The sequence below is a fragment of the Musca domestica genome, unplaced genomic scaffold (assembly GCF_030504385.1).
Source record: "Musca domestica strain aabys unplaced genomic scaffold, Musca_domestica.polishedcontigs.V.1.1 11, whole genome shotgun sequence".
Classification (NCBI taxonomy): Eukaryota; Metazoa; Arthropoda; class Insecta; order Diptera; family Muscidae; genus Musca; species Musca domestica.
The window spans coordinates 6,949,784-6,975,703 of record NW_026712133.1 but is presented as its reverse complement, the minus strand read 5'-3'; the positions used below and the strand labels follow the sequence as shown (position 1 = coordinate 6,975,703).

General features: G+C 36.8%; 1 protein-coding gene and 1 long non-coding RNA gene across 3 annotated transcripts in view; one reads left to right on the top strand and one right to left on the bottom strand.

Annotated features, from left to right (window-relative positions):
• LOC101896041 (cyclin-dependent kinase 1) overlaps positions 1–16,166 on the bottom strand; it is a 73,643-nt gene extending 57,477 nt beyond the window's left edge. Inside the window, exon 1 of one of the 2 annotated variants that reach the window (XM_059130283.1) lies at positions 16,123–16,166. In XM_059130283.1, coding sequence (XP_058986266.1) covers positions 16,123–16,151 — 29 coding nt within the window. In that variant the 5' untranslated portion in view covers positions 16,152–16,166. Of the gene's footprint in view, positions 1–9,957; positions 10,201–16,122 lie in introns of those variants that run through there. The other variant, XM_059130282.1, reaches the window with a different exon arrangement.
• LOC109612618 (uncharacterized) lies at positions 10,116–12,175 on the top strand. The gene is made up of 2 exons (XR_002194605.2): positions 10,116–10,204; positions 11,618–12,175. It is a non-coding gene; the product is annotated as an uncharacterized LOC109612618 (long non-coding RNA).
• Positions 16,167–25,920: the final 9,754 nt, after the last annotated feature.

Genomic DNA, 25,920 nt, shown 5'->3' with positions numbered 1-25,920 from the left:
AGCAGTTATAAAGTGAATGCCGTCCTCGGAGTCCACCCCCCATCCATTGCAGCCGAAGAACGTCAGCCCGTTAAAGTAGCCGAATTTCTAAACCTGGAGCTGGAACCAGATTAGCAGAACGCAAACACATACATGTACTACTGCTACAACAACAACAACCAAATGCTCGAGTCTCGTCATGTCGGTCAGACTCAAACCCATCGTCATAACATGCAATGACCAATAAAAGGGGATGTTGAATGGAGTGTCATACAAAAATATTCTACCAAAAAAATAACAACAACAATGAAACAATTGCCAACGAAAAAGACACACACGTAATGAAGACAAAGCGCAATCGCTTCCTGTTTTTCCGATATATGAAAAAATACATTTTTGTTATAAAGTATTTCTTTGGAATACTAACATATTTCAGGTACTTCTAATGGTCCAAATTTGCATATATCGTGGTTATGGACGAAACAATCCAAATTGTCAATCCTTATTTAAAAAAATCTTTATTTAAAAATGAGTGTTACTTTAATTCACGTAAACAACACCATATATATAAAATAGACAAACAATATTTTTCTATTATTTTATGACCAAAAATCTATTATAGACACCAATAAATTGGGATTGTCCAGTATATTTTCCATTTTTTTCTATTCATTTGTTGATGCCTATGGATATTTTGTTATTAAATGAGAGTCACATCTGCCCTCATCTAATAACAATAAGAAAAATTTCTAATTATTGGTTTGGTACTCATTTTGATATTTATGTCGTGTTTGTTACTTCAAAATTACAGCACATACAAAAACACATCCTCACCGCCGAAAGTAACACACACACTCTCTCAATTGAAGCACACGTACACAAATGACACACAACTTGACGACGACATGATTCGATGTTCATACAATTCGTCTTGTGATGGCCTTTAGTATCCATTATGAACTTCAAATATCAAATTTGAAACAATTCCTGTGAATAATGTCGCTAAAATAATCAAAATACCGGATATCGGGAGGTACCGTTATATGGGGGCTCTATATAAAAACGTGGACCTACATTTTCAATACCAAAAGTCCTGCAGACATAACACACATTTGAGTAAAGTTTTATCAACCTACTTTAATTCGTTCGAAAGCTAGAGTGATTTCCACAGACTGACACCGGTAAATCGACAAAGAATTTTATGCTGATCAAGAATATATATACTTTGTGGGGTCTAAAATGTGTATTTCGAGGTGTTTTTTGTTATTTCTTTTTAGTTATTGGCTGGGGGCCATTTTAATGGTTGTTTATTTTCCATGTAGTACATAATTTTATTGTTTTTTCTTTTTAAGGATTTTTTTTGCTATACTTGTAGTAGCTACATTCGCTCGGTTGGAAACGAGTGATGATTAGCGCTTAAGTGTATTGATGCCTCTTGCCTTTTTCCTCTCTACCTTGCTAAACTGTTGTTCAGCTTGGTAGAGGAGTTTTGTCTGAGGGTCTAATTACTAAATTGCTACTAAATTTAAATTATTATTATTATTATTTTTTTTTGTATATATTTTACTATTCGTTGATAATATTTGTTATTTATTTAGTTTTTTTTTTTTTGATTAATTTGGTTATAGAATGTTTTTATACTGTTGTATGTTAATATAAGATCTTGGCCATGTTGGCTTATTTATATTGAATTGTATGAAATAAATGAAATGAAATGGAATTACAAACTTAATATACCCTCCATGCTATGGTGGAGGGTATAAAAACGTGTTAGATTCAACCTATTTTACCATTTTTATACCCTCCATACTGTATTAACTTTGTCATTCCGTTTGTAACTCCTTGAAATACTCATGTCAGACCCAACAAATATATATATTCCTGATCAGCGTAAAATTCTAAGTTTTGCGATGTCTGTCTGTTGTAATTACGCTGTCTTTCGAACGAATTGACAAAATTTTGCACACATGAGTATCGGTCCATGTCGGTCCACGTATTCGTATAGGCCCCATATATTCGGTATTTTGATGATTTTATCGACCTTATATACCAGAATCATTTCAAATTTCGTATTCAATATGCAAGCCCCTATATGACGGTACGTACCAATATTCGGTATTTGATGATTTTTTGATATAGAGGATTTTATGAATCGGAGGAATATTAAGATCGCAGCGGTCCAAGTTCAATGAAAATTGTAGCTTACAACATTGCAATCGTAACTTTTTTCAGAGCTGATAACTTGGTAACTTTTGAGATGTAAAATCACGATTTTGTCCTTTTCAGAATTTCTCATCAACAACTATGTGAAGTTACACCAAATTATTTATTTGATCTATCGTTTCTTAATACACACTATCTTTGAAAATTGACAGTGGAAATTACATTCAAAAGAACATTGATAAAAAAAATATTGAATGCGTAAAACAAAGTATTTGACAATGTGTATATTTCTTACAGAATTAAGAGAAAAATACAGAGAACCAGAGAGGTTCGTACGGAGTGAATGTCATCCACTCATCATCATTCTGGCAAAAATATGTTCCATAAAAAACGGACTTAATGAATTTAGCTTTAAAGAATTGACTGACTTTATTTTTAATTTAATGTGGCTTCCACATAGCTCAGCTGCAGAAAAAAAAACACATTTAACTTAAGTTTAACAGAAAACAAACTTAGAAATAGAATATAACTTAATTCTTTAAACAATGTAATGATGGCTAAAGAACTGGCTTTAGCTAATAACCAATATTATGTTTGGTCAGAAAAAGATTATTTTGGAAACTGACTTCAATATTAATTAATTTATTTTAATTCGTAAATATAATGACAAATTTTCTTAATAACAAGTAAAAAAGCTGTAAGTTCGGCCGGGCCGAACTTTTAATACCCTCCACCATTTGGTACAAATTTGGCAATTTCCAAAAAATAAAATCCGTTAAAAATTCTGTTAAAATCTTAAGAATACAGAGTGCTTATACGACGACGTGGGCCTGCATAGGCATATTTTGTCATAAGTTGTTACAATAATTTAAATGTGAAACTTGAAGAAAAATCTGTTTTTAATGAAGTTAAAATCATTAAAATACCGAATATGGGGGGGGGGGGGTACCGTTATATGGGGGCTATTCGAAAACGTGGACCTGCACAGACAATTTTCTGGCATGGGCTGAAGTATCCATTACGAACTTCACATGCGAAATTTGAAACAATAAATAATGTCCCTAAAATCATCAAAATACCGAATATCGGGGGGTACGGTATATGGGGCTGGGCTATATGAAGATGTGGACCTGCACAGAAAATTTTCTGTCTTAGGCCGTAGTATCCATTACGAACTTCAAATACCAAATTTGGAACGATTTCGCTAAATAATGTCGTTTAAATCATCAAAATACCGAAAATCGGGGGGTACCCTTATATGGGGGCTATACGAAGACGTGGACCTACATGGCTCATTTTTTGACTTAGGATTTAGTATCCATTACAAACTTCAAATACCAAATTTGAAACGATTCCGGTAAACAATGTCGCTAAAATCATTAAAATCCCGAATATCGGCGGGTACCGTTATATGGGGACTATATGAATACGTGGACCTACATGGCTCATTTTTTGGCTTACGATGTAGTATCCATTACGAACTTTAAATGCCAAATTTGAAACAATTCCGATGAATAATGTCGCTAAAATTATCAAAATACCAAATATCGGGAGGTACCATTATATGGGGGCTATATGATAACTTGGACCTACATGGCCCATTTTCGAACTTAACCTGCCTACTGGCAAAATATACATGTGTGCAAAATTTTAGCCTTCTATCTCAATTTGTTCGAAAGATAGCGTGATTACAACAGACAGACAGACGGACAGACAGACAGACAGACAGACACACAGACAGACAGACGGACATGGCTAAATCGCCTTAGAATTTTACGCTGATCAAGAATATATATACTTTGTTGGGTCTGACATGAGTATTTCGAGGAGTTACAAACGGAATGACAAAATGAATATACCCTCCATAGTATGGTGGAGGGTATAAAAACAAGGTTTGGTTATTCTCATTTTGATTATTATTTCAAAAATTTTTGCCTCCGATACTGAGGTGTACCGTTGATGTCTATGCATATTTTGTTATTGAATGAAAGTCATATCTGCCCTCATCTAATAATAGATGTGTCTGGTTACTTTACCAGCAGTAATAGCAAGGTAGTTTTAATCTCTTTTGCAAGGAAAATGCGAAAAGTAAACAGACGGTATTCCTGCAGAAGGTTGCAACTAATCATCTGATTTGTCAAAACAAACTAAATTGCCCCCCCTAATTCTTTTAGAACAAAGGAAGCAACACTAATTTTACTAGATTTTTTTTTTAAATAAAAAGGAAGTTAGCAATAAAATAAAAATATGAACAATAAAAGAAAGATAGATTTCATGTATTCCTCGGAATCCTTTAAACGTGTTGCTAATGGCGTTTGTCTAAAAATGTTGGAAATAGTGTTTTATTTTCTTACGTTTTTCACATTTTGTAAAGTTGTTCTCCAAAAACAAGTAGTCTTGCTAATTCCAAAAAAATATTTTCAAATTGAAAGCAAAAAAGAAATAAACAATAGAAAGCATATGATTGAATGTCGATGAATGATAAGAAGAGTTACAAGTGATTGCAAGAAGAAATTTGTCCAGCAAGAATTTGCAAACTCTCACTGAAAGAACAGTCAAAATTTCTCTCTCCAACCGCTCTCTTTTGAAGAACTTTCTGTTTAACAGACAACTTCTAGTAACAGTTTATAACAAATGTTACAAATTTTAGGGTAACCAGACACACCTAATAAGAATATTTTTTAGTTATTGGTTTGGTATTCAATTTTATATTTACGCGGTGTTTGTTACTTCAAAATTACATCACACAATTACAAAAACACATAATCACCGTCGAAAGTAACACACACACTCTGAATGTATAGGGGTAGCAGTCAAGTGTGGAACTGCCGAGATAGAGGTACTTAATGTGTATATCCCGCCTGTTAATAGCTGTGAACCGCGTTACTTGCCTAATATAAGCCCACTTTTGGAAGGCAATAACCACCTGGTACTAGGGGATTTCAATGCCCACCATGAGTTATGATATTCCGTCCTAGGTAATGACCAGAGGGGATCAGCATTGGCAGAGCGGATTGACAGCTCCACATTTTGATGGCCCCACCCGAATAAGAGGCTAAGTCGTCCATAAAGCTTTGTTGGTCCCGCCAGGACTGTGCAACATCTCTGGTAATTAATCAGCGTATGAATTCGAGTGAATAGATTTGGATATCGAAAACTCGGTGAAGCCACCTGTCAAGTTAAAATAGTACTACCTTTTATTGCATTCATGTAGAAAAGTTATTTTGAGTACTAAGATATGCAACCCTGAACTATAAAGGACCATAGATGATTCCACGAGTTTTAGGCAACTGTATATACATAATATGGCATTCTTGAAACTAACAAACGAATAGGAAGTTCTGTTCCGTATTCAGTTCCGATAAGATGAAGGAAAGGTGTGAATTGGATGTCTCAAGCGAAGAGGAAGCTGAGGACGGTTTCGGATCAGGACAGCCCAATTGTCAAGTTAAAATAGTAGTAGATACCTTTTATTGCGTTCATTTAGAGAAGTCATTTTGAGAACTAAGATATGCAATGTAATCCCTGTAATTTGATAATGTAACGTATTTTGAGATTGTAAGAGGGAGTTGAACAGAAGAAATCAACCTGACAACACGAGTGAATTTGTTCTCCGAATATCTTTTTTAATAAACGTTTATTTTTTTCATTTCATTATTCAAACGGTCGTTGTATTTCATTTGGGTCTACGGATCTCTGAATAATCTTCAATCGATCACTTGACCCTCTTGTTATTTTTTCCGATGATATATAAACATTATTCCGAGAGATGAGATGTCTCTACGCAGATTTGGCCGGTAATCTCTGGGAAGAGATCAAATTCGCTTATCTACAAGGAGAAATCAGACCTAAAACTTGTGGTGGGAATAATCACAGGTAACTTCTAAGTGAGGTGACGACGACACCAAATACTGCAGACTCTGTCAAGATATGGAGGAAACAAAAACTGATTGTATCTACTAGGTCTTAAAAGATCATTAATTCGCATACATAAGATTATGAAATCTATCCATTCATATTTTTTGTTTAATCATCAATTAATTTTAACCTGCCAGTACAAGAAGGCAAAACCAAATTACTATTCTAATATTGACCCCATAATAGCAGAAATTGTATATTCTATTGTATCTGAGTATATTGAATATGAATTAATAAAATATGAATTGAATATTGAATAACCAAGGGACAAAGATTAGTGATTTGGTATATATGGATCAAAAATCATGGACCAAGAATTATATTAGGATGCCACCAGGGCCTCGATTCATCGATTTTAAACTATGCAGACCATTGGATACATTTTGATATTGTAGGAAAGGTATACACATTTCATCAGTCTGACAACGTGACAGGTTGTGCTCGAATAGGCTGTGTTCTGCAATACTGAGGTCTTTGAGGAAACCTTTGTTTTAGGGTAACGAAGTCACAAAAGGATTGTCGAATGTATATTGGATGGCAAAGGAATAAGAGCATCAAAACCCATATCCAATCTGAATCAATCGATTTTTAAGAATTAAATTTATTGCTGATAAATGACGATTATAAATGTCAAGTGATAATGAAGGCGGAATATAAGAACAAGTTACAAACAATTTAAATTTGCCCAATTCAATGGAAACGTCAATAAACTTTACTAAGGAACAACATTTAAATCAATTAAATTAGTAATATATTTGGCATCGACTGCAATAAGGACGCCGTATTTTTTCAAACACGATCTTTCCTAAATATTTCATATTTGAACATACATACGATTTACAGATGTTTTCAACCAAGTATCGGAGACAACTAATACATTATAATAAAAATCAATGATTTTCTTATATAAGCGGGAAATTTTGTGTTAAGCCCCTTACATTCTGATAGCAAACAGAAAAAAAGTTAAATATTTAGTTTTTAGACAAAGAATCAGTTGGCAATAAGTCGGCTATAAGTTAGTTATCAAATCAAATGCAACCATGGATACATTTTTCATTGAAAAAACATTGGCCGACCATGTAACAGATAATCTCTACAAAAACAGTATTAATCCAAAGTAGGCGTGAAAAGTGTTCAAAACAATATTTTTCCATTCAACATTTGCACCACATTAATTCGTTCTGCTCAAAATATGTTTTATTCAATTTTCTAATTTTTCGAAAAATATTTTTTGTATGGATTTTCTTCACATTCTTTTGCTTACTTTTGTTGAAGCGGATCAACGTCGTCTTCATCTGAATGCACGTCAAAACCACTTTCATCAATTTTATTGTCTGTAATGCGAAATTATCGTCTCTATTGCAAATTATCTTTACCGCTTCGCTTTCCGGATCAAAATGCATTTCTAGTTCATCTTGCTGCCATCATACACGAAAAATTCCATCCATTTTTATCCATGCTTATCATATTTCGCTTATGTGAGTTCCAAAACAAACTTAAGTTCATAATACGAAACAATAACGTCACAAATCTGCTATGAATATAGGTGTCAATTTCTGTCTACTGCTTATGTGTATGTGGGCCTTTTGGCTCAATAAGAAAACAAATCGATCACGGAATGATATTTATTCAGACAAAGTCTTTTCCTCTGACACAATTGTATTATTGTCATTATTTGTGTTTGACATACTATTAAGTCAGCATTATTTGTTCAGTGACACATTTATTTATACTCTGTGCGTTGACATGTTTATCACCTTATTACAAATTAAACTATGATGGGCATTTTGAGTCAGTTTTCCCAAGCAATCAGAAAATTGTCTACAAAACGATGTAATTCTCTAGAGGCAGGCTTTGTCATCAAATTCTACCAAAATATGATGGTCCCACTAAACAAAGTCATGGTATCTCTAACATCCTTTATGATGCGCAACTTTTGTTCGAATTACAGCGTAGTTACTGGGCGTGAACAGTCGTATGCCAGTGTTGTTACACACCCAGTCCCGGTAATTAACGGCGATATAATGAAAACGGTAAATAATCCTGAGGTTGTGAGTATTGATAGTAAGGTTTCCAAGAAAACCTCACAATCCACTCATTACATTCATTTCCTATATTAATTGATCATCCCGAGACATTTACTGGCAAAACTCAAACTGTCCGAAGACCATTATCTATGGCTCCCGTCATGAAAATGATATTTGCGACAAGATTAGCACAAGAAACAACGGCCGATGACATAAATTATATAAAATAAATAATTGAGGGAGACTACTTTTTGAGATGTTATAAGTTCCGATCTACATTTACTGAAAGTATATCTTCTTTCAAAATCGTTGTGCCTGACAATTTTTTTGTACAATTAACTTTAAAAGAATTTTGGCCTTCTAGGTCATTCCTTAAAAAAATTCGGGAGAGATCCGATACTTTAGCTCATTTGCCTCTAAGATAAGTTTCAGGGCCAAAACAAAATAATTAATTTTCTATTTGCTATCAGAATGTAAGGGAGGTTAACACAAAATTAACCAGTTTATATACTGATAGCATTGGTTTTTATTATAATGTATTGGTTCGTCTCCGAAACATGGTTAAAAAAATCTATATTAAATAGTGAAACTTTATGTTCAAATCTATATGCAATATACTCAGATATAATAGAATCAGTGAAAAACAATTTCTGCTGCTTGCCTTTCGTGGATTACATTGGAATAGTAACTGTGTTTTGCCTTCTTATACTACTACTATACTACTTATACTATTATTCGACAAAGTAGCTGATGAAATGGATTCTGCAGCTGGTTTTCCACTATGATACGGATAATGATGTCTACGCGATCCCTACGAAAATGGAGGTCGCCTCCACGGTCGACAGGGGTGGGAATGTGAGGCGTAGTAACGTTTCGAAAAAAAAAAATCGAAATAAAAACTACAAAATGTCAGTACAGGTAAGTTTTTGTATCCCGAATTTGGAACCCTATATATCGGGAAGTATTGATTTCGAAAAAAGTGTCTGATTAGGATAACAAAACCTACCTTCGATAAAAGTTTTAGAATTTTCCGCCAGCTGGAGCTAAACTCAATTTGAACCAAACTATGGATCGCTTAGCCGGTGTTGGACATACCTCAGAGGAGAAAATCTCAAGTCCCGGCCAAAGGCCGGCTACTTATAAATACTTAGATACATATTAGTGGAGAAAATATCAATTTCATGATTTGTATCACATATATCTTTGGAACTATAATAGATATCAGCACATATGATACCATTTTGGAAATTCCATAAGCTTTCAGATGATACCCATTTTGTACATAAGGGTTTTGTAGAACCGGATAAAAACCTTATTTTGTATTCGAACTTTTGGGTCAAATATCCGAGCAACCGGGTATTTCTCCCACGAAAAACATTTCCTTTGCCTAATCAGGTTAAAAAATTCAAAATGATCCAAACATAGCCCCTAAACTCAACTTGCTCCCGACTTTGTTATACTTCACATAACGCCAACGATTATGGTGCGTAATAATGGCAAAAAGTAGTTTACCTATTGTAATAAGTGTATTTTGTTTCCAATTTAAGGGATACTGCTTTTCAACTTGAGGTATAAATCCTTTTCAAAGATTTCCTAGCGATTTCTTATTTAAAAAAAAAAAAAACAAAATTCCAAATTAGTACATTTCTGATATTAACATAGTCTGCCATTATAATTGTTAACATTTTATAAAAGCCTATTGTGCAAGTTTTAAACTGGGTTCTGAGGCAAACTTAAATTAAATCGTATATTTACAATAGGGAATGTTGCTTTATAAAAAATTGATATTTTGTACTTTAACACAAAGAAAAAACTTCAACCAAATCATTGAATATTTCTCAAATAATAAATAAATGTTGCCCACTCATACCTTATAGCAGTGGAAGGAATGCCTTCATCGTCCGACTCCAAACGAATCTTTTTCATAGCAACTATTTGACCAGTAAGCCTATTCCGGCCTTTATAGACAACACCGTAAGTGCCCTCGCCAATTTTTTCTATTTTCTGAAAGTCTTCCATCTGCTCAAAATCCGCCTTTAAACTTAATACCGCCAAACTAATACGGAGTAAACCTAAAATGGCTTCACAGATACAGCTCAATTATTTGGTATTTCAAAGTAAGATTCACACGAAACTATATATTGTGCAACTTGTACGTTCTTAACGAATTTTCAGTCTAATCGTTTAGCAATCACTTCTAAGCTAAACTCAATATTAGTTCCGTTCGTTTACGTGCAAGAATTGTTGCTATCATGGTAGAAGAATATAGGTAGATGCATCAACGCTTGGGAACATTTATATGTCAACATTTTTTAAGTGCTTTGTCAAAAATAAATCGATTTTGATATGTTTTCCTACACGACGCAAATCGAAGGTTGTACTGATATGTATTTGTGTATTTTTCAACAATTTTTACAAATTTCAATAATTTTTCATTCACGATTTTCAAGCAGCTGTGTCGATGCGCCTACCTGTATTCTTCTACCATGATTGCTACTCTTCATCCCATGGTAGAAATGCCAGGTAACAACATAGGCCAAATTACAACAAAGTAACTTTTGTAGGAACTTGATGTGTCAAAATTGTAGAGCAAAGCGAATTCAGTAAACACAAGAAATTGTGGCAAATTGTTTCCCACCAATCAAAACATGTTATTTTGAAACATTGAAGCAAGGTAGATCTACAAGGTAGTCGGATCAGCCCAGCTGACGGCACCTTTAAATGTCAAAACAAGTTGTTGTAATGCTGAATTCGCCCTAAATGAATGCAACACAAAAACAAAGTTTGTTTATGACTTCTTCACTAAAAGTATTTTTTTCTGACCCGATTACCAGTAAAAAAATTACAAAAAAAAAATGAAAAAGAAAAAGATTTTGTTGTTGGGTATTATGTTCTTGGCTATTGGCCAAATTATTAAGATTTTGATCACTGATATTCATATTCTGCTGTTGAACATGTGGTGTATGTATGGCCACATGCATTGGAGTGTTGGTGCCCTGTTTTTGCATGGAACAGTTCGAGAATGGTTGTTACTGCTGCTGCACATGTACACTGTTAACATGCGATACATTTTGGGCAATGTCGCTGGAGATGTTGGCGGGTGAATCCATACCATGTGGTGCAATTTTATTCAAATCCTAGGTGTTGAGATTATGTCCAGCACTGGTATTAAAATGTAATTTATCGTGGACAAGATATTACAGTTGTGGGCTTGTATAAACATTTCGAGGGCTAACTATCAACTTGGGACTTTTGCAATGGACCCAAGAGTCGTATTATTACTTGGCTTAATTTCCACACACAACATAAAATGTAAACAATCATCTCGTTTCTGATTGGATGAAACAAATTTGCCGCAAACTTTAAATGTCATAACGAATATATATGTTTCGCCTTAGATGCCAATTTTGACATTTGAGGGTACCACAAAAGTTGCTTTGTTGTAGCAATTCGCCGATGCGGTTACCTGTTAGATCTACCTTGCATTGAAGAATATTTATTTTTAATTTTTTTTTTAATGAAATTTCAAGTTTGCACGGAAATGTTGTGTTGCTGTGAATTGTACTTTATCGGTGTCCGCTCCAAGAGAACTCTATAAAAACAAACAATAGCATATAATAATGCGTTAAACGTCTCGTGGGATGTAAATCTCAGTGGAAACAAATTCAATAAGAATTCGGAGAAATCAAAATATGAGGAAGGAACAACCAACCCATGAAAAATGTCAACATTAAACGGTCAATTTGTAGAAGACTTTCTCAAGACCCCAACTCGTGAATTTTAAACAAAATTGAGACATCTTTAATCATCAAGTGCTGGATTCTTAAATATTTTGGGGTCTCAAATCGTGGATTTTGACATAGTTTCTCGGATTTTAAAGAACATTGCCGAGCCCAAATTAAATGAAAATACCTATTTCAGTGTCTTCAAGGATTCAAGTCAGAGGAATTTAAGGAAAAGCAAACAATCCATAAATAAAGACGATACATTCGCCTATTAAATTTTCTAAATTTACCGGAGAACAAAATTATTGGAGCTTAATTTTGGGCTTAAATTATGAAAATAAATTGATCCTATAAGTTGCATTATTATTCATTTTTATAAATGTTCTTAAAACGAGTAAAAAAGACGTATACCATTAGCCTATGTCCATTTATTTATGTATATTTTGACTTAGTATAGTGAATGTTGACCGGTAGTCCCAGATCTTATTTAGGTGGAAGTATTCCGTTACGCCAAGATAAAAGAAACTTCAATTAGTAATGTTGCATTTTCATTACCAGAAGGATTTGACCGTTTTTTCCACTTTCTCATCTAACTTAAAGTTTATTAAATTTTTAGGATATGTAAAGTTTGAACGAAATCAGATGCTCCATAAGGTCTAATTTATTTGCCTTGAACGTGTTGATCGAATACTCCTTCGAGCGTTATCGCGCGTACAGACAGACTGTAGGGCGGACATTGCTAGACGGTCTCCAAATGTCAAACGGATTACGTCCAAGGAGACCTAGGATTCAAAACCATTATTCCAATGCCATTTGGCTGAGAGTATAAGGAATTCTTGATTTATTTATTGTTTCCGTTTAAAGTTTAAATTTATATTATGTTTCTGTAAGGCGAATTCAAATTACAACAATTTTTAAAATTTAAACAATTGTTATATATTCCAATTACAAACATTTAAATTTTTGCATTATTCTTTTATTTTCAACCCACAAAAAAGAAATTTTACAATTATCAATGTTGGAAATTGTTCAACTTTCAAATTCTGTACTGCCGACGTGTTAGGGCAAAACTCATATAAATACAATACAAATACGAATTTCATTTATCTCGTTAAGTTAAAAATATTTCAAATATGCATATTCATCTCTGCATTATCTGTAACTTACCTCGTCAAATTACACTGTGCAGAAAACAGGTTTTCATCTCTGATTTGTGAATATATAATGAATTTGTAAAATAAGATATGACAATAAAATGTTGTCAAATGAATTATTTGGAAAAAAATGTAAACATATGATTGCATGACTATATCTTCTTAATTCTAACATGGTCTTAAGCTTAAACATAAAAAATAGACATTTTTAACCCTTCAATTCAAGGAAACATTATCGGTTCTGCTTGTTCTTCTATAGTCCTCCAATGGCGTTTTATTTGGAGATTGCCGTTAAGGATCTACCCATGGTACAATGAAGACAAGGTAGGCTGACTTTGAAAAAATTGCAAGTATAGAGGTCTACCTGTATGGCTTGTAATGTCAGAATTACTATCAAAACAATCAAAAAACAAACTACGCGTTGCATCGATTGTGAATAATTAAAAACCGCGAAAACTGAATGAAATGTCAAAATTTCTTTTCATAATCATGTTCTACATATCTGTAAAGGTTTATTTCGCTACAAAAATGTAAATTTTGTCGATGTATACGTTGTAATATGTATTTTGAAAACATATGAATTTGGATATTTTCTGAACATTTTTTTATTATTGAAAAGGATACACGCACATAAACAAATAAAGTTAAGGTATTAAGTTAAGAAAATAAAAAATTAAAATAATATGGTATCATAACCCTACCTTTATTTTATTGTACCTGCCACTCTTTTACCCAGATTCTTTTATTTCTATTACTGTTTTCATTTGTTTTTTTTTAAGCACATGGCCAAAATCGGAAAAACTGGATCGTATGTTATCGACATCGTCTGTACGGCATGAAATCAAAAGCATGAATGCATGAACTACGTGCTCTGAAAGTGCACGATTTTGATGACATGCATTTTGACCGTGTACATTGGAAGATCAGATTAATTGTCTACATTCTGCACTGTGAACGGAGGTGTTCCACTCGAATCAGAGGAAAGTGTCACAGTTCGCCAGATATAAACATAGTGTGCAGGGAGCTTCCAAAGTGGGGTGATATCACCGAAACTGTTTAACATCTACTTTTCCTGCTTTCACGCCCCCTAGGCGGTATTGAGATCGTACCCTATGCGGATGACTTTACGATCATGACATCTATCTCGCGAAAATATACGCCAATATGAAAATATACGCCAATATGAAAATATACGCCAATAAGTCAGCGGCACTCTTTAGGTTAGGTTAGGTTAAAGGACGCGCGGTTACCAAATGGCAACCACTCCACTCGGAGATCTATAGGTCCATTGTATTCATCCTAAAAGAATGTTAAGAAAAGACGAAATAGTGATTGTTAGTAGAGGTGAACATAAAAGATAAAGTTGTAGAATGTGATCTACGGCTGAGGAGTTTGCCGTGTCGTCTTTAGCCACTTGAGGTCATTTCGAGGTCATAGCTCTCTCCTTACAGTGACCTGTGATGATACCCACCACAAGTTTTAAATCAGGTTTTGACAATGACATCAGCGACCTTGTTCTCTTCTCTGAGAGTGTGGGCCAGATTCTTTTGGGGGTGGTGCATCCCATTTCGTCCAGCCATTTTTGTTGGATTTTCTGTGAATAACCTCTAGGAAATGGCACAGTGGTGGTTTAACCGATTGTCTACTTCAATTGTAGTTGATTCGGATCATAGTCTGGCCAATTCGTCTGCAGTCTCGTTACCTGGGATGTTATAATGTCCAGGAACCCAACATAGCTTGATGGACAACCCAGTGTTTTCCAAGGCTTCCCTGCAGTTCAAAACAGCCCTAGACTTGATAGTAAAGGAACTCAAGGCCTTCAGTGCCGCTTGACTATCGACATATATAGTCACTGGACCGCTGACCTCAATGCTTCTCGTGACCAGCAGGTCTATGTCCTTTTTGACCGCAACGATTTCCGCCTGAAATACGCTACAGTTGTTTCCAAGCTTGTAGGATTCACGAACATTAAGGGTATCACAGAAGATACCAGCTCCCGTACCACACTCTATCTTTGAACAGTCGGTATGAACAGGTATGCCGCGGAAAGGTGGGTTATGGGCGTCTCTATCAGGTATGTGTATGTCAGTTGGGTAGAAGCTTAATCCCACATTCCTTACACGCCTTAGAATCGCAGAATGTCCAAAGGGTTGACTGCGCCATTCACTTAGTTCTCTGAGTCGAAGAGCACTCCTGAATGCCTGTTCCTCCACATATATATTCAGCGGGCTTAGGCCCAGTAGAGTATCCAGTGCTGCTTGAGGCGTGCTCCTGAAGGCACCCGTTATTAGTAGGGATGCGGCTCTTTGAACTTTGTTAATGTGTCGTGAGTAGTTTGACTTCTTCAAAGAATGCCACCATACTAGAGATCCATAGGTTAGAATGATGCACTTGATCGCTTTGCCGATTTCTTGCCGTTTCGATACAGCCAGGGAAGTGTGTGTTGGCTAGCAGGTTAAGAGTCACTAGTCCAGAGTCAGTCCATGTGCCGTCAGTCCGTTTTATACTTCCTATGGATTTAGGATCCTTCGAAAAGAAATTTGGAGGCATCGTTGACACTTTCTATCGACTCAGTGAAGCATACCCAAGAGGTGCACTTGGCCTTCTTGATCTCACTGTTGTACTTGTTAAAAGATGCTATATAGACATCCCAGTCCGTACGTAGTTTGGTCTTGTTGGTCCTATTATACAGTCGCCTACTATCCCTCCTTAAATTGGCTAAATGTTTTGACCACCAAACTGGTTGACATTTTTTTCCTGGGTAGGTTAGTGGACAGACTTTTTCATAGCAATCAATCAAAGCACTCGTTATCGCATTTACGGAGTTGTCTATATCGAGGGTTGAGGTTAAGACCATGTTGTCGAAACAGTGAAGCCTGGGTAAATCCAGTTCCGTAAATTTGTCCCAATTTGCCTTTCTTGGATTTCTATGTGGTTTTTGATGAATACCCTCTACTAAGATTTTGAAAACTATCTTTCCGTGGTCTGAAAACGAGCACTCAGGAGAAACTTTCCAGTCTTGTATAAGAGATTCATCCTTGTTAGTTAGGGTGAGGTCAATGACCTCTGTCCTGTCTTTGATTTGAAATGTTGCATCGTTGTCCCTATTACATATTTTGAGATTATATTTTAGGATAAAATCAAAAATGGACTCACCTCTGACATTGGTATCGTTGCTGCCCCATTGGAAGTGGTATGCGTTGGCATCACAACCTATGATTATATGCCCTTTGTCAGCCAGATCTTTGAGGAGCTCCTCTACTCCGTGGTCAGGTGGGTTAGGTCGCTCGTACGGTAGGTAGAGAGAGATGAAAATGTGAACCCTCCCGGATTTAGACTCCAATTTCGCCACCGTAACGTCTCCTCCACTGTAGTTGCTAAGAAAGATAAGATTTAAACTCTTTTTGGCAACAATACACGTCCTTACCTTATCACCATTGTAGACCGCGTAAGAGACGTGCTGCCCACTCCCTAGTCCAGTCACCCTATTATTGTATATATAGGGTTCCTGAATCAGAGCTATGTCTACTTCAGCTTTCGTGAGGGATAAGAGTTAGGCAGCAGCTGTTTTGCAGCGATGTAGATTAATCTGCATGATGCTAAGTAGCTGCTGTTTTCTTCCACCTTATGCAACGGCGTTAGCCGGAAACGGATCCAACCAGCGCCGAAGTGCAATTTTCCCCCACGAGCTTGAAGGTACTACTGGCCATCCGTATCTATATACTTTGATGACCAGGCCCCCTCCCTCAGTGCTTGAACTGACAAGACGCCAGTTGTCTGTCCTAAGGTTGGGATTCTGCTTGCCCAGTATTGTCAGGATGCTGTCAATACCTTACGACAGGGGATGTCCTTTAAGGATACAGCCGCCAGATCACATCCCTGCCAGAGGTCACGAAAGCCAGATACTGCGGTGACCAGGTAATCCTTAGATTCCTGATTTCCACAGCACATGACTTTCATGCTCTGTAAAGGGTAGCGCTGCCAAACTGCATATTTCGTGGGTCACCCTCTCCCGTGAAGACAAGCTCCCTCAGTCGATCTTTGAATAGCAGCCATAGACTGTCGCTGATTTTACCTTCCGCTTCAGCCTTGTCGATGATTGCTACCCGAAGATTGTCCGGGTAGATGGTCTGAGAGTATTTCCTCTTCCGTCCTGTTTGGCCTGCAGTTTGTGACTTGACCTCCCCCTTGTGGACCTTGTCAGGATTAGAACTTGATGGGACTGGTGGGGGCGGACCAGCGGCACTCTTTACCAAATGGTCTGCAGATATGAGAAGGCAGATTAATGTGCAGGCCGAGGAAAATATACTTCCGACTACGAAATACCCCAAAATCCTAGGTGTCACATTCGACAGCATGTTTAATTCGTCCACGCATACCTAATCTATCTGTGATAAATCAAGGCGCTAGTCGGCAGCAGTTGAGATGCGGACAAGATGCTCTTGTTGACGTCTTATAAATTGATTGGTTGGTCTGTGTTTAGCTATGCGGCTTCAGTGTTGTCTGCGAACACGAGTGTATCGCAATGAAAAAGTATTCAGACCTACCAGAATTCCGTCTGGAGAACTACAACGTATATAGTACCTGCTTGGGTATTATCCTTGGTAATCTTGACTGACATTTTATGTTTACACATTACATTTGTCAGCTACGTTTCAAAAATAAATAAATATTTAAAATAAATACTTAAACTTCAAATTTGAGAATATGAAAACGCGTTTTCTTTGCAAGAAAAATGACGCTCAATGGATACTTTTTTATTGTTCCCAAATCCCAAGCATGTGGCTCTTACAAATTATTGGTAGAGAATTCCTATGTGAAACACTTTTCAAACTGAGCTGCTTATGACCCAGTGCCACACCATGTGCTAGAAGTACCAGAAGGTTTGGTCCGCTCTATCTATTCTTCATACCAAACCAATGTCAATTAATATATAGGGCTGGGTAAAATTTGATACTTTTTTTCTCGTTTTACTAGCTTCGAAGTTATTCAAAATTTTTGATTCTTTGTGAGGGAGGTACTTGATTGAGTGGGCCGATGTTCTCCATTTTTGCAATTGACCAGATCATTGATTCAAATATAAGAATGTGCAATGTTTAAATAAAATTGGATGATCCTTTCTCTTTTTACTATCAATATCCAACAAACATCCATTCATCCTCAATATTAATAACTAAGCAAAAATACACGTACAGAACCTTCTGGTACTTTTTTTATAAAAAAATATACCAAAATATCACGCTTAACATACGCTTGAGCAGTACCGTGTAGTTTTGTTGTTGTATGTCGCTCAGTTTGAGACAATACTCATATTTTCGTTACGGGAAAATACTAAGAAGAAAAAAGAAAATATGCAAACAATATTTTTCAAAATAGTGCTGTAATCAGATGTGGTTCTGATTTTACAAAAATATGAAGCTTGAAAATAAGAAAAAATAGTAACAATAACCACTGCAATTCGTTTGCGTGCAAAATAATATAGTACACCCTACAGTCGGTAATATCAATTACTTATAAGAAATTTGTCGGCTTTTTAAATTAACAAATTGGTTTCTAAGCATTTAATTTTTGCACATTTCGGGTTTGGAGAACTATCATAAATTAATTGGAGTTATTATTGCTATTTTCTTACTCTGTCCTGATTTTTCTCATTTTTTCCATACTTTTGTGAACTTCTGACGATGCGTTTAGTGACGATATTGCATCAGCTGATAGCAAGTATGATGTTGCCTACAAGGCTTTCGTCCAAGTGTTGTCGGCAATCAATAGGAAAACAGATTAAATTAAAAATAGGTCGAATACTTTACCTACCACTCAAAAGGCCAACGAACCCTCACGAACATCACATGTCAGTTCCCCTTGATCTAGGTTTCAAATCGATCAATGAACTTTCAGGCTATTTCAAACATTTTTTCCATGATAGTTTAAATTTACCAACGTGTGATATCGAATTGTTTAAAGGCGATTTTGCTTCGTGGCCAACCTTCAGAGATTTCTTTTCAGCGGTATTCTCGTTTAAGCGAATTAGAAAAACTGTGTCACTTTTACAAAAAGAGTAGTGGAGATGCTCCAGATTTTCTCTCTAAATTTCCCGTGACACATAAAAGTATAAGTTTAGCTTGGTAAGTTTTGAAGGAAGCTTACGATAATGTAAGTATTCTAGTGAATAATAGATTAAAAGTTTTGATCGATATTCCAGTTCTTGAGCGTGAGTCAAGGTCTACTTTAAAACATTTCCAGCGGGAATACCGAATACCGACCGATGGTTGGAATCACATATTGGTATTTCTTTGCCTTCAAAATCTTCCCAAACAACTGTTACCATATGAGAACAAAACGAAAAATATTAGTATGCTTTATCGGCTTGGAGTTGATAAAAGTAGATTGTTATGTCTAAGACAATATCACCACTTAAGATCATGTCCTGTGTTTAGAAATCGTTCATTAGCTGATCGCTTTTCTATTGTAAAACGTCATCATTGTTGCAACAATTGCCTCTCAGCAGATTATAATGTCGACAACTGCAGTAGCAGTTATAGTTTTGCTTAATGTAAAAAAAGACATTGTTAACACATACGTATCTACATACATATTTATATTTAAGTTGTATTTTAGTTGTGACGTATTTACAGTTTATTCTAGTTTGTTAATTCAGCATTTTCATGTAAGCCATTTATTAACATTTATTTAGGTTCATTGACTATTTGCAGTATTTAACAATTTCATTTATTCACTTTGTATTAATAATATTTGACCTAGTTTTTCTTTCTGCAATTCATCAATTATACTAAGAAATTATTTGTATAAAAGAATGAAAATAATAAAGAGTTAGTCAGTTGTCTTTTATGAAGCGACCATAACCAATTTGGGTTTATTTAATAAACATCATCTTTCCTTCAAGTTTATGTGATTGTAAGGAGAATTTTAAGGACTGTAGGTGTCAGTTCAAATTAATGTGTTTTAACTGAATCCCACTAGGTCCGATTTATATTAACATTTTTGGTTACCCCGACGTGATCCTTTTACCCCACAAGTGGTAAAGGATTTGAATCGTAATATGCGTTCGTTTACACACCCCATAGGGATGATCCGTATATAGCGGCCATAGGAGAAAAGTTCAATGCAACAGTGGACTATATAAAGGCGGAGTTGGAGAAGCTGAAGTCTGCCAAGGCCAATCCAGATAAACCTGCAAAGGCAAGATCGCCAGAAAATGATTCAGAACCCAAAGGTTTAGGAACCTGCGTCTGCTCAAGTTGAGGGACTGGCCCGAAGGGTAAAAGCGAGAATAACAGCCCTCGGTCGCCTTCTGCAGAGTTTGGAAAATATAGAGACGGGACAGTCAAACCAAGTCCATGTGATAAAAGAAGAGTCGATTAAAGCGCTGTGGAGTCAAATTACAGGCCTGTACGATGAAATTAGGCAACAAGTCGAGGATCCTTCGAGAATCGGGCTGAATCAAGGTAACTACGATAGCCTAGAAGATGCGGTTCAAAGCAACTTGATAAAGCTGGCAGTACTGAAAGAGAAATGCGGTGGCAAAATAAAAACACACCTCAATTGGGAACTGACTTGGTAGCACACAGCTCACTTCCACTATCAAAGGTAACAATTGATCCAATTGATTACGAAGAAGTTGGATCATACGTAGTACATACGGTTTATGCAATCTTTAAAAAGGCCGAAGAAGGTCCCTTCCATGAAAGAACTGTTTGCATTTTTGGAATTGCAGTTTGAGTCGATGGAATCGATTGGGAAAGTGGCAACTGCTCACAAAGGTTCAAGCAAAGCTGTTTCGTCCATAACATCAATGGAGAATCACAGTAGTTGCAAGCTATGCAAAAATGGTCAACATCGTCTTTATCAGTGTAAGCAATTCTTGGCGATGTCGGAATCTGAAAGACTCTAAGGGTACAACAACATAAAATGTGCGTGAACTGTTTTAAGGCTGATCATATAGCGAAAAACTCAATCAACATCAACGGGCTTAAATCAAACGTCAACCACAAGTAGCAATCATACACAAGTCAATATGGCATCAGCAGAAGATCAGAAGAACGTAATTCTTGCCACTGCGAGAGTCACCATAAAAGCTGCAAATTGTATGTCAGGCGAGTTCAGAGCTGTGCTTGATTCCGGATCACAAGTAAATATTGTTACAGAACGGCTGATTAAAAGGTTATCAATTGCAACAACAGAGACCTCTTTGTCTATTGACGGAGTTGGAAAAATCCAGAAGAAGACTTATCATCGTGTGAACATGCAAATGTTGTCTAACAATTCTAGATTTTCATCTTATTTGGAAGCATTTGTCTTACCAACGATTATACCTGCACAACCGAATCACGATTTGGACATATCTAACTGGCAGATTCCAACGAACATTAAATTGGCGGATCCAAATTTTAATATTCAAGGAAAAATTGACATCCTACTTCGGGCGGAGTTTTACTTAGGCCTAATGCAACCGGGTACAATAAAACTGAATAATAATCAACCAATTCTGCAGAATACTGCGCTTGGCTGGATTGTAGGCGGCTTAATAAAAGAATCATCAACGAACGTCACATTAGCAGCGCTAACATGTGCAATTTTCGATAGTGAAACTTCACTGGCACAAGCAATTGAGAAGTTATAGAAACTCGAGGAAGTAGCATCAACAGAAAGGGTAATGTCTCCGCTGGAAACCCGCTGCGAATCTCATTATAATCAGGCTGTCCAGACGGCTCAGAACGGTCGATTCATTGTTAGTCTTCCTTTCCAAGAATCTCCAACAACATTGGGAAAATCTCATGCGATGGCGTATAACCGGTCCATGAGTCTTGAACGTCGGCTTCTTCAGAAGGATGATATCCGCATGCAATACACAAGCTCATGCAGGAAAATGAAATGCTAGGACACATGCAGAAAATTGACGTGAATATAGTGTCGAACCCTAAATATTTCATTCCGCATCACTGTGTGCTTAAGCCAGATAGTACCACGACAAAATAAAGGGTGGTATTTGATGCATCCGCGAAAACGTCATCGGGTCATTCGTTAAATGACTTAATGTACACAGGACCAACTGTGCAAAGCGAACTGTTCTCTATCCTGCTACGGTTCCGATTACCAAAGTTTGTCTTCACAACTGACATTGAAAAAATGTATAGACAAATCTTAATTCACCCCGATGATCAGAAATATCAACTGATCATTTGGAGGGAAGACCCATCGCACTCAGTTAGCTATTACAAGCTCAATACTGTTACATATGGAACTCGTGCAGCACCGTACCCTGCCACAAAGTGTCTACAGAAAATCGCAGACGACAACTTGGATCGCTATCCCCTTGTTTCAGAAATGCTAAAAGAGAACTTTTATATGGACGATGGTCTCGGTGGTTCTGATAGCTTAAACATAGCGATGGAGACGCAAAAGGAACTGATAATCATTTTGAAAAAGCACGGCTTCAACTTAAGAAAATGGTCGTCAAACAGTCCAAGACTGCTAAAGGATATACCTTATAGTGATCGGGAAGTCAATCTAGATTTTGATGAAAGCAAAACGATAAAGACTTTGGGACTATTTTGGATGCCTCGGGCCGACCATTTTTGCGTGAAGGCAAATATTGATCATTGTCAAGTAATAACGAAACGATCAGTTAAGTCTGCTTGCACCAATTGTTGTAAAAGCAAATATGTTTATCCAGCAGCTGTGGCAACTTGCATTAGGATGGGATGAACCATTACCCGAAAAACTTTGTGCTACTTGGAAAGCATTTAGAAGCGAGTTGGAAGGTCTCAACAATTTCAAAATACCACGACATGTATTCGGTGGGCAGATTCCGGCAAAGGTGCAATTACATGTGTTTGCCGATGCATCGGAGAAAGCGTTTGGCGCTGCTGTATACATTCGCTTTGTTACAAAGGATGGTCTCGTAGCTATACGCCTGATCTACGCTAAATCCAGAATTGCTCTGTTGAAACAGCAAACACTTCCTCGACTAGAGCTATGTGCCGCAGTGGTAGCAGCTGAACTGGGTAATAGAGTAAGGATTGACTTAAAGCTTCAAAGTCATCCCATTTTCTATGGAAATTGTCCTTGACTGGATAAAATCCCAGTCAACCTTATATGAGACATTTGTGGCAAATAGGGTGTCAGTCATCCAAACATTGTCATTACCAGAGCAATGGAAGCACGTTCCGTCAAAGGAGAATCCTGCCGATATGCTTTCTCGAGGCCTGCAACAAGTAGACCTATATAAAGGCCGATTATGGTTTCATGGTCCAGTTTTTCTTCACGGAAAGGAGGAGTTGTGGTCTGCTAAATGTGCTCCTCAAAATGCTCTTACAAATAACATGGAGCTAAAGGTTGTCGCTACGACTGCTATAGTAACCTCTGACATCCATTTTATAGATGGAATCGATCACAAAAATTCCTTCAGGAGACTACAAAGGATTGTGTCATACGTCCTCAGATTCATAAGAAATGCGCGGATGCAAAGGTCTCAGCGGCCCAGAAGTAAGGCCCTTAACCCTGAGGAGTCAGATGACTCCCTACGGTTAATTACTCATGCTATACAATCGGCAGAGTTCGCAACTGAAATAAAAGAGTTGAAGCTGAGAAGCAAATTAGCAAACACAGCTATCTATGCAGCCTGTCGCCGTACTTGGATGAAGAAGGTGTCCTTCGCGTAGGTGGAAGATTGGAACATTCTATGCTTCAACCGGCGGCGGCTGAAGCTGAGAAGCAAATTAGCAAACACAGCTATCTATGCAGCCTGTCGCCGTACTTGGATGAAGAAGGTGTCCTTCGCGTAGGTGGAAGATTGGAACATTCTATGCTTCAACCGGCGGCAAAACATCCAATAATATTGCCATATAACGGTCCATTAGTAAAATTGTTTTTTACGACGATTCATGAAGAAAACCAACATTGTGGACCTCAAGCGCTGTTAAACACAATAAGACAACGATTTTGGCCAATCAGAGGGAAAATAACTGTCAGATCAACGATTCAAAAATGTATAATGCTAGGAACACAATTGGAGCGAACGACGAATTTCGCCCTACGCGGCGACAAAATGAGCCGCAAAAATTCGTCGTATGGAACACAATACCGACGAAATTATAAAACAGCTGATGAAGTTGTTTACTTTTTGCTCATTTGTTGACTACAATGAAAATTATACAAGAACTCATAATTCTTTATAATTTCAGTTATGTCCATCTTCTCTATTATAAATTCACTGATATCCATCTTCACTCAGGCGCAAGTGCACAAATAAATAAACAAATTACTTATGTTTTTTTACAGATAGTAGAGTAACCATAACAAATTTTAAAGTAAAAAGTAACTTTATGTACTAAAACACATAAAATTCGTACAAGTATGGCCACCTTGTACTGTTTTGTCGCCGTTCGCCGGCGTATGAAATAGAAATAAAGCTAATTGAGTTCGCGGCGACCGACGAAATTTTCGCCGGCGCCGTGATTGTGTGCACTTCCATATACACACATGTTTTTTATTTTTGACGACGAACATACGCCGCGAAAAAATTCGTCGTTCGCTCCAATTGTGTTTCTAGCATAAGGTGCACTAGAGCACGACCCCAGCTGTATCAACAAATAATGGGACAGCTGCCAGCAACAAGAGTAATTCCCGCACGGCCATTTATAAACTCTGGAGTTGACTATTGTGGGCCATTTTGGATACATTACAAAGTGAGGGTAAGCGACCAACCAAGGCTTATGTAGCTGTCTTCTGCTGCTTTGCGGCAAAGGCAGTTTACCTAGAACTTGTGTCTGATTTATCCACAGAAGCTTTTATTGGTGCACTTAAACGCTTCATTGCGCTGCGTGGACACTTCCAAAACATATATTGCGACAATGCTACGAACTTCTTTGGAGCCAAGAATAATTTAGCGGAGCTGTCTGAAAATATATATTCGGATAAAGTGTAAGAATCATTTATTTCAACCTCAAGCGCTAAAGGCATTCACTTTCATTTCATCCCACCAAGAGCACCGCATTTCGGAGGTTTATGGGAAGCAGCAGTGAAGTGCGCGAAACGCCTCTTGGCACGTAGCGTGTCAACGGAAAACCTAACACATGAGGAATCGGAAACGATCATAATCGAGATAAAAGCAATCCTAAATTCCCGGCCGCTCACGCCTTTGTCAAACGATCCTGATTGTCTTGAAGCACTGACACCAGGACATCTCATTGGAAGCTTCTCTCACATATCAAGCAGCAGTTCTATAGAAGATGGTCGGATGAATACCTCGACGAACTGCAACAACGGAACAAATGGAGGAGAAAGATGAACAATCTTCTTCAATCAGTGACAAAGCATGAGGTCATCTTCGAGGTTAAGATACCCTTAGTCAATCAACAGTTTTTTGAGCTATTCAAGATAGTACCCGTTCCAACAATAAGGAATGACACTCTAATAGCCAGAAAAGTCATACTTGGCTACAGATGCGCACAGAGACGAATACATACTTTTCCAACCTGAGGACATATCAAGATGCCTTAAAGACCCAAAGAATGATGAATACATCTGTAGAAATCAGCGGTCCAAATATCTCTAATAATCATTCAACTGCCAATTGCAATCTCAACAAGATTATGGGATCTACAGTATGGAGCCAATTGCATCATCAAAATAGATGGATCTTCGCTACTATACGGAAACAAATCTTATCATCATCAAGAATGCCGGAATGGAGATGGGTTCCAACTGTGTCATGAAGAACCATTTTGTTACCATACATGGACATTTTGAACCCTCAAATAGCATACACACTTCATATGTGAGATTAAAAGACATTCATTCTATAAGTCCACCACAGAAAATAGAAAAGATTTTAACGCTCACGAACACTACTTCTTACAAGGTTCATCTGGAAGTATCGGATAATATACAACGGCAGTTGAATGAATCAACTCTTAAGCATTTGCCACAACTTAT